Below are 12,638 nucleotides of genomic sequence, written 5' to 3' on the forward strand. Positions count from 1 at the left end.
TTTCTCTGGAATGTCTTTCCACTCCCCTTAATTTGAAAGCTTGACAATTTTCTTTAAACCATCAATATAGGCAAGCCATCAGCCTTGAAAAATGAACTTGTTTGGGATATATGGTTCCCAAACAAGAAATGTGTCTACTAAGAATCTATAAGCTTATTTATTGCAACTTCATGAAAATAAAAATAATGTATCTAGTCTTAAATTATGATTAGAAGAATTTGCTGTTAGAGAGAAAATCTCCTGGGACTGTAACTGATATTCTTTTGTTTTTTGAATTTGAATATGATTGTCTGATGGATCATTAAGTAACCCATCATTGGAGAGAAATGCCCTAATTACTCAGAGGGATGCCATCTTGGACTATCACAGCTGAATTTCTATCTGGACAAGAGCTGGGAGGACAACTTTGGCATCTGCTCAAGTTTGGATCTTCTGACTCAGTTTCCCAGTTTTCTTTGTTCCCCACCTGATCATTCCTGAGTCTGGCTATAAGATGGAATTGTTACTGCATAGTTGGTTGTGAAATAGAACTAAGGAGACTTTATTCTGTCATGTATGCACTCAGACTGAAGTCTAAAGGACCTGTTCTGATGCTATTATAATCATGTCCCTACAAATTTCTATAATCAGAGCAAATAGAGAAGCCATGAATACTATACAAGTAAGATCTTGCCATTTTCAATCTGAAAATATGTAGTCATTATATCCTAAATAATTGGCATTAAATAAGTATTTAAGTCATCTACCTGTTGCTAAATATATACCTATGAAATTAGGTCCCTAAAGTGATACACTGTCTATGGGACTTAACTGTTATTCCATTGATTATTGAAACAGAATCTGAAACATCTTCATTATAGTTTAGAGAATTTTAGTGCAATCAATTTTCTTAGAGGGATATAACTTAATAGGATAAGTAACATCTGTTTGTACTATTTTATAAATGACTCTCCCAAGACTTTTACCCTAGGAGTAGAGAACTTCTACTTGCAAGGGTGTTGTTACTCATGTTTCCATGCCAACTGTTATTCAACCTTTTCAGGTTTGTCTCTTCTAGGCTCCAGGCCATGAACTTCCAACTATTTGTTCAACCTGAATACCATCGGGTACCTAATTCTGACACTCAGCACCCTAAGAATGCCATTGTCACATCTTCAAGTCTCCCTCAGTCTGGACCCCACTAGGCAGGGCCGGGTCTACATCTTTTGTCAGCCTGAAGCAGCTCCAGAAGATGAGATCTTCATCCCTTTATCTCAAATAAATGTGTGTTTCAGTTGCTTGAGGGGACAATGATGAGGTGGGGGTCCTAGAATGTAGCAATTTCTGAGAAACCCTAAAGCTACCTGATTTTGGGAGTGCCAAAAATAATGCTATCAGAGAACAGTCTGTTTGTCAGTAAGCCACAGAATACAATGATGGGAGCTGCTCCACCTCTGTTCAGTACTCTTAAGCCATAGAATTCAATAATGGGTACAACCCTACCTCTCTCTCAATTGTACCTCTAAGCCATAAAATGAGCATGTCAGTGATTGGAACCTGATCTTTGTTTCTCTTTCCAATAAATATTATCTTCTTGCTAATAAGAGTCTTTGTTCAATTTCCTTGGAACTTAGCCCATTTCAATTGGCATTACAATTGCCCCTTGATTTGGAGATGGATCTGAGCCTGCAAATTCTTTTGAGACACCACAAACCTTTTAGGGTCTCCTTTGGACCCCAACACTTTTGCACATTTAGAAATTTTAGGATGAGTATTTTCCCATTGATTACATGAACCTGCATCTGTATACCACTTATGATTTTCCAGGGCTGCAAATTTTTTAAAACCATTGAACAATGTAAGGAGAGCAATGATTTTTGTTGCTGGAAAAAATGCAGGACAAAAAAGTCACCAGGTTTTCCCCAATTCTTTAAGTCTTGCTAAATAAAATTCTGGCGTATTTTTTACGTGGGTACCTCAACATAATATAAATAAGGGACTGAACTCACAGAGTGGGAATTTAGACATAATCAAAGGTGTTCAAAAGACAGATTTAACTTAAGACAGGATTGCTTCTAAAGATTCAACTAGCTGATTCAGTCCAATTCCAATAGACTTGTGATGGAAAGAGCCATTTGCTCCAGAGAGAGAGGACTATAGGAACTGAAGGTGGATCACAACAATGTATTTTCACCATTTTTGTTGTTTGCTTGCTTGTTTTTTACTTCTCATTCTGATCTGATTTTTCTTGTGCAGCATGATAAATGTGGAAATATGTTTAGAAGAATTGCACATTTAACCTATATTGGATTACTTGCTATCTAGGGGATGGAAGAGGTGAGGAAGGAGGGAGAAAAATTTGGAACACAAGGTTTTGCAAGGATGAATGTTAAACTATCTTTGTATGTATTTTGAAAAATAAAAAGCTATAAATTTTTATTTTCTTATTTATCTTTTTTCCTGTTTGATTTGGTTTTTCTTGTGCAGCAAGATAATTGTATCAATATGTATAAATATATTGGATTTAATATATATTTTAATATATATATATATATTAGTGAAATTGACAAAAGACTGGACCCCTCATCCCTGGGTCAAAGGGCCTCAGGCTTATAGGAAAATGCCGCTTAAACTAAATTAAGGGAAGTGGTTTTTATGTTCAGATAGAATGTTTGCCTAACAATGTCTGATAACCCTGATCTATGTCAACATTTAGCCCCTACATCCTGTAAGCTCCCCAACATTCCCCATTTCGGGTGAGAAGTCCAGTCACTGTTGTAACCACAAGGCAGAACAAGAATTGCTTATAAGCCTGTCTCTACTTGGGTTCGGGACAGAACTTGATCCAGAGATCCATCCAGGCCAGTGAATAAATTGCTCTCTAAATTGCAACCTCCTTGGCTGTCCTGAATTTTATTGCCTGGGCAATTTCACCACATTTAACATATATTGAATTACTTCCCATTTAGAGAAAGGGGTGGGGGTAGGGGGAATTGGAACACAAGGTTTTGCAAAAGTTAATGTTGATGTTAATGCATCTCCATGCATATGTTTTGAAAATAAAAGCTTTAATAAAAAAAGAAAGAAAAATAAAAAGTTATTATAAAAAATAATAAAGATTCAACTAGCCATGGTTTTAAGGTTCAAATCAGAACAGAGTCTATGTGCTAAAAGACCTGGGAGGGTGGGGTGTGGAGAAACAAAATAACTTCCTCCTTAGGGGTGAATAGAAAAAAAAGTTGCATGTAGGTAGCAATCCTAGAGAAGAACATCAGGTGGCGCCAAAGCTAGCAGCAGTGAGCACTCAGAAAGCCTAGCACAGTAGCACCAGTGTAGGCCAAAGACAGTACTCAAGCAAGATATTCTTGGAAGGACCAGCCAATGGCATTGTAGGAGGCAGAGAAGGAATTCTAGTAACCTTCTTTGGGTGGTTCACCATCCTTAGAAATGCAAGTTACCTTTATCAATGTTCCTTACACATCACCATGCCCTGTTTACAGCCTGCTCATATCACCCTGGTCACACATGTTCCCATATCTGAGCCTGCAATATTACTTATAATGGCTAGCATTTGTATAGTGCAGTCGCTTATTTGTACAATCACTTTGCAAAGGAAATTTCATTTAATTGTCATAGCAACCCCATTTTACAGTTGATCCTCAGAGAGGTTTAACAGCTTTCCCAGAGTGTGGTAGTTAGTAAATATCTAGGCGTTTTATGACTGCAGATCTAACCACTCAATTTTACAAATACAAGATGGAGGAAGAATGACTAAACAATAATAAAATTTTTTTTTATTTATATAGTACTTTTAGGTTTACAAAGTACTTTATAAATAATAATAGCTTACATTGACATGAGCAGCTGGGTGGCCAGGGAACAGGGTGCTGGACTCAAAAGTCAGGGAGACTCATCTCACTGAATTCAAATCTGGCTCCTGACATTTACTAGCTGAGAACCCTGGGCAAGTCACTTCATCCTGTTTACCTCAGTTTCCTCATCTGTAAAATGAAGTAGAGGAGGAAATGGCAAACCACTGCAGTATCTCTGAAAAGAAAATCCAAAAAAGGGTCATGAAGTCAGAAATGACTGAAAACTTTACAATTATTATCTCATTTACACTTACCCCAGGATCACACAGCTAACAAGTCTCTGAGGCTCTGAGGTTAAATTGGAATTCAGGTATCCTGACTCCAATCAGGATTCTATCCATTCTACTCTCCCATTCTCTATTAATGTTCTCTCCCAATGAACTATGATATGAAGGAGTGTGTGCAGATACTTTTCATTATTTATTTCAATATATTGTTTAATAATAGAAGTCTTTTGCTTTTCACTGTGTCCTCTAGTTAATATAGTAAAAGAAATATTGGTGGGAGCTGTTATGCCTAATGTGCTTTGAACCTACAATAGTTTTCAGAGAGCCTAGATGGACCTGTAATCTCTTTTTCTACTACTTCTTGGAAGTTATTTGATATTTTAGTTTTGAGATAAAGCATCTTTCTCACCTCTCACTCTCTTCTGTCAATGATTTTAATCTTGAAGAATTATGGCTGTACCCAGGTACAGACAAGAGAATCCCAACTTCAGAAACAGAAAATGGGGCTAAAACTTGTTTTTTTTATTATTTGAAGGAGAAAGAACATGAGGAAATTGGATAGATATAGGGACAAAGGAAAAGAACAATTCTGGTTCCAAGGATAGACCCGCGTTGGACTGAGAAAAAAGCTTTTTCCTCAGACTGGCTGCACATAGAGTTGCTAGTAGGGATTATTATAGGCATGCTTCATAATGGTCAGGATGGCTGGCCACGTCTCTTCAGCTGTAGGGATGATCTGACTGGCAGGGAGTAAAAAGCCATAAATCCCAGTGTCCCGAAGCTCAAAGGAAAAGGAATATTTGATGTCATGTTCATAGGCCCAGTCGATAGTAATCCCATTGGCCACATCTACAAAAAAAAAAAAAAAAAAAAAAGGCCGAGCTGGGGATGGGAGACACAGCATCCGCTGTCAAATGTACTTACCATGATGGCTGATTTAGTTTCTTCAATGGAGTGGCTAAGGAAAAATGACTATAATAAAGCAACAATCAAAAGCAGACACAGTTATGGATGGGGCTACTAAGTAGGGGAGAAGGCTGAAGAAGGAAAGGACAAAAGACTAGTAGAAAAATTGAAAGCAACCAGGAGTTATTTTCATTCCTCTTATGCCAAAGAGTTAGTAGTATAGTTATTATAAAACATAAATAAAATAGATTATCCTAGAATATTCACAATCTTGGGGAAACATACATACATGTATGGGTATATATTCATACATATAAGTATGACCATACATATCTGTATTGTATGCATGTGTATATATTGCATATGTAACTTGTATGGTTGTGTTATAGACAGGCATGTCTATACATTTGTATGTGTGTGTGTGTGTGTAATTTCTATTACATGTATAGTATATCTAGAATATATAGAAATGGAGAGAAAGGAGAAAAGAGATAGAGAGACAGGAGAGAAACAAGGAGATACAGACAGAGGAGGAAAGAGACAAGATGAGATAGAGAGGAGAGAGAGAGAGAGAGAGAGAGAGAGAGAGAGAGAGAGAGAGAGAGAGAGAGAGAGAGAGAGAGAGAGAGAGAGAGAGAGAGAGAGAAACAGAGACAAAGAGAGACAGAGACACAGAGGAGAAAGAGAGACAGAAAGAGAGAAACAGAGAAAGAGAGACAGAGACACAGAGGAGAAAGAGAGACAGAAAGAGAGAAGATGAGGGAGGAAAGAAAGGAAGACAGGAAGAGACAGGGAGAAAGGGAAAGGGAGAGAGAGAGAGAGAAACAGAGGGGAGAAAGGGAGGGAGTGAGAGAGAGAGGAAGGAGAGAGAAAATAGAATTTTCTAGAGAGCAGAGACTGTTTGTCTTCATAACCCAGCTCACATCACAGCTGTCTAAAAATTGTTTAATTGAACTGAATTAGAGTTTTAAGCTGGAGGAGATACCTGGTCCTAGCCTGTTAATTGGGGGATGGGGAGGGTATAAAGGATACACAATTAAGTGACTTGGCCAGGGGCTATAGCAGCCCTGCAATCTCCAACTCCAAAGCACCTGTCCCCTTGCCTGACAGCCAACCCATGATGGAAAGGAACACCTGGCAGAGGGAGGCTGCCTTCAGAAGCCCAGACAGGTGTTGCTGCTGCCTTGGTTCACTCACAGATGGTGCTGATGGCACTTCCATAGACGTAATTGGTTCCATGAACTTGGGAGAGAGCTTCCACTGCCTCACGGGCAAGATTATGCTGCCAAGAAAACATCACAAATGTAAGAGACAGGAGGATGGAAGGAGCTAGAATCATTTCCCTATGGACAGCTAGAAGTCTGGAGGGGCTAGGGCCCCACCGAACATCTTGTGTAGTTGTTTCAGTCACATAAGATTCTTTGTGACTTCTGGGGGGAGTTTTCTTGGCAAAGATACTGGAGGGGCTCGCCATTTCCTTCTCTATCACATCTTACAGATGAGGAAACTGAGGCAAACAGTGACTTTCCAAGGTCACACAGCTAGTGTCTGAGGTTGTATTTGATTTAAGGTGTTCCTGGCTCTAGGGCCTAGCTGCCCGTATAGCACATCACTTGGGTATATCACATTGGCTCAGAAGGCAGAAGCAGGCTTTAGTCACCAACCTCAGTATCCTTATCTGTAAAATGGGCCAGTTGGATTTAATAATCTCTGTGATCACCTCATGAGGGACGAGAACTGATCCTTCTGTCTCTTAAACCCCAGAGTCCACTTTCTGAGTGGGGAGAATGAATCCTTGCTTTAACCCTGGCTCTCTCCCACTGTGGCCAGAAGGCCCATGGGTGCCTGACCAATATTCACCAAAGGAATGTGATGCTGTCTCCAGGAGTCTCATCCAGAGATGAGAGTCAGAACTCATGGATGCCTCGAAGCCCAAGAAAAGGCTCTGTGGGCTCTGGCTTTGGCTTCAGCTCCTAGCCCAGCTCCCTCTGAATCCTAGTTCCTCTGAGTCTAAGGAGAAAGCAACAGCTCCTAACTTTTACAACAGACTGGCTGAAGAAAGTCCTGTAAGAGAAGGAGGTGGGCTACCCAGCACCTGTAGGAAGCTCGGGAGCTTCTAGGAGGTGAAGTCTGTTCCTTTCCTGCACTTCACATTTAAAAAAAGGAAGAACAGGGTTCTCTACCTACCTGGACCCTCCAGACCACACAGGACTCCCCAATCAGGGCAACAATGAGTAGCCTTGGCTCCTCAACACTACTGGTAAGACTGCTCAGGATGTGTCCTGGGAGCTGTCTGGCCTCAGTTGCCCCTTGCCAGGTTAACCCAGAAGGGGAATCTTGGTGAAATCATCAGCACAAGAGCAGTTTCCCCCACTCAATGGTTCCCCTGACTGTGACAAAGAAGTCACACTGTTTGAACTTTGATCTGCAAATGTCTCTGCCAATGGTCATGGTGGTCAGCTGTTGGCCAAAGTGTGCTGGATCTGGCCCAAATAACATGTAACTAAGGAGTTCCTTATCAAACAAATTATTTTTCCAATCCTTCCCCACCATGTATTTGCTGCTGTGCTGCATGTGGATCAGTAAGATTAGATTACCACTTTTTCTCCACTTGTTGGTTCTGTTCAGAGGTGGGACACAGAGTTCTCCTAAGGTCACAGACCTGGAACTCGAAGGAGCTTTAGAGTGCAAAGTCCCTATTTTATAGATATGGAAACTGAGGATTAGAGAGATTTAATGACATGCCCAAGATGTCACAGCTAGAAAGTGCCAGAGAGCGTATTTGAACTCAGATTATCCTTTCCATTATGACACTACTCTTGGCAGAGCCAAAATCCTGGCTGTATGGATGATGGTGGACAATGCCTATGATGTGGGTTAAGATTCCTTTCTAGCTCCCAACCCCCATGAATTCTAATAGGAGATATCTGGGCTCTCGCAGCCCCCATGGGATCTGAGCTAACTTGGGCTATCCCAACCCCCATTCTAAAGATCTGCTCAGATTTCCCAATCCCCACCCCAAGCACAAACAGCATCCTCTTTATCTAAAAACCCATTAAATTCTATTCAAATTCTAACCCTCGCTGAAGTTCAGGTCAGAGGCCAATCTGGGACTCCACCCACCAGCCCCTTCAGATTACCAAAAGCCCCCTTGGTATAAAAGGGGAAAACTGGAGTCCACTCTTTGCAGAAGTCCCAAACATGGCATCCTTATGCTGGCCATGTCAAGGGTTTCTGCCCACCGGACCTGTAGCTATGGTGCCCTCTTATCTCTACCCTCGACTTTACTAACTAAACTTTACTTCCAAACCCCACAATAAACCTCTTATCAATCTAGGTTTTCGGGTCTGTAAATTCCTTTACAGGGGACTCTTGTGCCACTACTACATCTCATTTAACTCTGTATCCTTGCACCTAACCCAAAGGGGTTGCAGGGGAGCTTTATTTGACTCCCTGTACCCCAAACCTGCCACTAGACCTCAATTAAACCTAATTTCATTTAGATACTCCTTATCTAATTCTCATCACCTCTGATCTCACAATGCACACCATTTTATAATTCTCCAGCCCACTTATCTTGTAATGCTTTTGTGTTTAATACATTTTGATGCCTTTCCTCTCCTTCACCACCTCCCCAGATTAACCTGTAACTCCATAAAGGAACGTTATCTTCTGGGTACCCTCCCTGGCACGATGTCCCATACGCTCCAATAACCCAGGAAAATTGTGATTGCTTCAATGAGGGCTTTCCAGCCAACAATGCACCTTGAAATTATATATGCCTTATCATCCTATCAATCAGTTAATAAGATTTATTAAGCACGTACAGGGTGCCAGGTCCTGTGCTAAATATTGACCCGTATCTACAGTTCTGTGAATGAGAAACTTCATCTCTTAGATCTGGGCACTCCATCTACCTCTTTTGCTCTGATTCCCAACCCTCTTTGATTCCTTTAGGTCCCAACTAAAATTCCACCTTCTGCAAAAAAGCCTTCTCTAACCCCTCCGGTGCCTTCCCTCTGTTCATTTTCCCTTATTTATCCTGTACATAACTTGCTTTGTATATATTTGTTTCCATGTAATCTCCTCCATTGGATTATAAATTCTTTGAAAGCAGAAACTATCTTTTGCCTCTCGTATCCCCAGCACTTAGTATAGTGCCTGACACACAACAGATGCAACAAATATTGATTGATTGATTGATCCCTGAAATTCTTAGTGACTTCTCCTAGTAGCTTTGTCATGATAGGTGCATCCATTGTGCCAGAGAACTTCCTGAAGCTCTCTTCATATGGTTATTTTTGCTGTTTGTCCTTCCTTTTCAAAGAGCACTATGATATCAGGGAGAGGATGCTATGACATGCAAGTGAGTTGGGTTTAAGTGAGGGAGGCTGTGCAAGGCCACCTGCCTCTCTTTCTCCTCCAGAGCCATGTAGATCATCAGTAGGACTGGAGACATCCCTGATGCAGTGGGAGACTGTAGCCTTTTTACATCAAGGCCCTTATAAGTCTTAGTTTGATTGAGGCAGCATCTATTCAGGGATGAAGGCTGGATGGAAGGATGCTAGTGGATGTTAGTGGATCATGGAGGCTGTCTACTGCTTGTTTTTCCCTCTAACTGCCTTGTCCACCACTGTTTCTGCTCACACAGAGGACCACCTCCCATAAATCAGCCCTGTTATTTTCCTGTGATTCAACAATATCTTCCCTCCCACAACCATTTTTCCTTCCATGCATGGTGCAGCAAGTGCTTCAGTGTGGAGTCAAGAGGCTCAGATACTTATTATCTGAGGGAATTTGGACAGTTTTCTTTATCTCCCTCGGCCTCAACTCCCTCACCTGTAAGATAAAGAAGACTGGACTAGATGGACTCTAAGATTATATCCATTTCTACATCTATGGTCCTTGGAACTGTACAAGGAGTCAGGATGGCTGGCAGGACAATTTCCATGTAGGACTTTTGGGCCTTGGTCCTACGGATTGTGGAGGGTACTTGGGTTCATTTCCCTCTTTTGACAGAGGGTCTAACACAGACCCCTTCAAATAAGAGCCTTCCCCTTCTGCTCCGAGAGGATGGTGCTCCCCACCCCCCACACCCATATGATGGGGAGGAATATTACCAGCTCCTCGTTATCAAGAGTAGGCTCCTTCCTGTAGCCATAGGGATACAAGAGCATCTGGGAATAGCTATGGATGGACATCAGGGCTTTGAAATGCTTGTGCTTCTGGATGAAGTTCGCAATAGAGGCTACCTCCGGCTCAGAGTGAGGGAAGGGGCCGTGATAAGTCTCTGAGCAGGGATTGTGGCTAGAACCAACACCTAAAATTAATCCCCCCCCAAAAAATACAAATTATAAAGTTGTAGTCCAAAGAAGGATAGAATAGAAAGAACCAGGACATTATAATGCTATGTGGAACAATCAGAAAATCTGAGAAGACTTAAATGAACTGGCACAGAGTGAAGGGAGCAGAACCAGAACATTGTACACAGTAACAGCAATATTGTAATAATGAAATGTGAAAGACTTAGCTACTCTTATCAATCCAAGACAATTATAAAGGACTTAAGATTGAAAAATGTTGTTTACATCCAGAGAAAGAATTGTTGAACTCTGGGTGCAAATTGAAAGTATACTTTTTTTTTACTTTCTTTGTTTTTTTTTTTTTCTTTCTTTTTTTTCTTTTCTTTTCTTTTTGGCAATGTGAGCAATATGGAAATGTGTTTTACATGACTTCGCACATATAATTGATACCATATTACTTAGTCCTCTGGAATGCTTTTTTGTCATTGAGTTAAATTAAAAGCTGGTCTCTTTGTCAAACTACTGGCAACAGCTTTTGCCATCCTGTCCCTCTGGCAGCCATCCTAGCCCTGCTTCCCTCCCTCCCTCCAGCCCAGCCTCTGCCCCAGAAAACGTCTGCCCCACAGCCATCACTGCCTCCATCCTGGGAGCCAGGTCAGCCTGGCCAGCCAGTGACCTCCAACTCCTCATCCCATAGGAATCCCAGCTTGAGATGAAGGTGGGGATATACAGGGTGAATCACCTTACTCACTAGAACAATTAAACCAAATTATGCCACCAACAGAGCCGGGCTGTCTGAGTCACCCAGTCAGATTCCAAGAGCTTCTAGCCACAGGCGGGCCCATGAGGGAGCCTGCCACCCGGCCCCCAGGCCCAATCACTTCCTCTCCTGCTTTGCCATGTCCACACCTGGGGTAACAAGTCTCCAGACAGGAGCAGATCTGCCTCTGAGACTGGTGGATGAGGATGAAGGAGGGGAGGATCACAGACTCATGCTGGAGAACCTGTTGGACACGTCTACCTGGAGGCTGTGCACCTGCTTCATGGAGGAGCGGGGGAGACAAACATCCCTTCCCTTCCTCAAATCTGTGCACAATATGACCATTTTCCAGCCCAGATAACCTTCCATCCCTTTTCCCAATGTGGCCAGCAGAGGTGGGGCAGGGGATAGAACACTGGGCTTAGAACCAGGTCTCTCTGGTCTCAGACCAGGGCAAGTCACTTAACCCTGTATACACTGGTGAAGGTTAGAGAGGTAATAGACAAAGATGGGGGCCAGGTAGGACACAAAGGGACACCACAGAGATTCGGACAAAGGTTATGACAAATCCAATGGGGACTGATTTCTTTGGGCTGAGAGCAGGGAAGTTATACCCAAGTTTCACAGAGAGCCTTCACCACCTGCAGATGTCCTGGACTCTGCCCACACTCAGAGAACTGTCTGTAGACATTCAAAGCCGTCTGAGTTAAGCTAGATGGGACTGGATGGTCACTAAGGCTCCTTCTGACACTCAAATTCTGTGACTCAGAGGAAAAACAGCCAGCGCCTAACAAGTGGAGCCATCGTATTTTGAGCATCTCCCTGACTTGCAGTTCTAGCATCACGTCCAAATGCAATTCTACAACTAAGAAATGGAGATCCAGGAGGAAGGGCCTAGCAGGGGCGCAGGACTCCTGACTCCCAGTTCATGACTTTTCTGACTTTATCAGGACAGAGTTCTTCCTCAGTGAGGTTTGTATTAGAAACCCTGGTCAGATGGCCACAGCCCATGTTCTCTAGATGGAACTGGACTATACCAGTGGACCTGCACCTGGACCCACGGTGGCCCAATCGATGAAGAACAGAACTTCTTGGTCATTGGCCAAACACCTGGGATTTTCCAAAAAACTAGGTACAAATCTTCACAAATTCAAAAAATGTAGAGCTAGTAAGAATATTCAATGGGAATAAAGGAAATAAACAAACAAATATCTAAATATCTAAATATCATCAGGCTGCTCGAGCTTTACGTTTACAATTTGGAATCACAAGAGAGGAAGCTAGGAGCATAGTAAAAAGCTGTACAGCTTGTCTTCCTTTCCATGCTCCTACACTCCCTCCAGGGAAGAATCCTCGTGGTTTGAGACCCAATGAAATCTGGCAAATGGATGTGACCCATTATAAATCTTTTGGTCGTCTATCTTTTATCCATGTAGTGGTAGACACCTTTTCAGGATTCACATTTGCAATGCCAGCAGCAAAAGAGACAGCCCGAGTGGTCACTGAATTCCTTATACAAGCTTTTGCAATTATGGGTGTGCCACAAGCAATAAAAACAGACAATGGACCTGCATATACGTCCAAACATTTT

At 42.0% G+C, this 12,638-nt stretch overlaps 1 protein-coding gene across 7 annotated transcripts in view; it reads right to left on the reverse strand.

Annotated features, from left to right (window-relative positions):
- Positions 1-4,579: 4,579 nt before the first annotated feature.
- The window catches only part of LOC141543076 (carboxypeptidase A5-like), a 28,305-nt gene continuing 20,246 nt past the window's right edge, over positions 4,580-12,638 (reverse strand). For all 7 annotated transcript variants that reach the window (XM_074267913.1, XM_074267912.1, XM_074267907.1 and 4 more), the window contains 3 exons: positions 10,105-10,304; positions 6,182-6,266; positions 4,580-4,927 (listed from right to left, as the gene is read on the reverse strand). In XM_074267913.1, the coding sequence (XP_074124014.1) occupies positions 4,740-4,927; positions 6,182-6,266; positions 10,105-10,304 (473 nt within the window). In that variant the 3' untranslated portion in view covers positions 4,580-4,739. The remainder of the gene's footprint in view (positions 4,928-6,181; positions 6,267-10,104; positions 10,305-12,638) is intronic.

This window comes from Sminthopsis crassicaudata, chromosome 5, assembly GCF_048593235.1.
Source record: "Sminthopsis crassicaudata isolate SCR6 chromosome 5, ASM4859323v1, whole genome shotgun sequence".
NCBI lineage: Eukaryota > Metazoa > Chordata > Mammalia > Dasyuromorphia > Dasyuridae > Sminthopsis > Sminthopsis crassicaudata.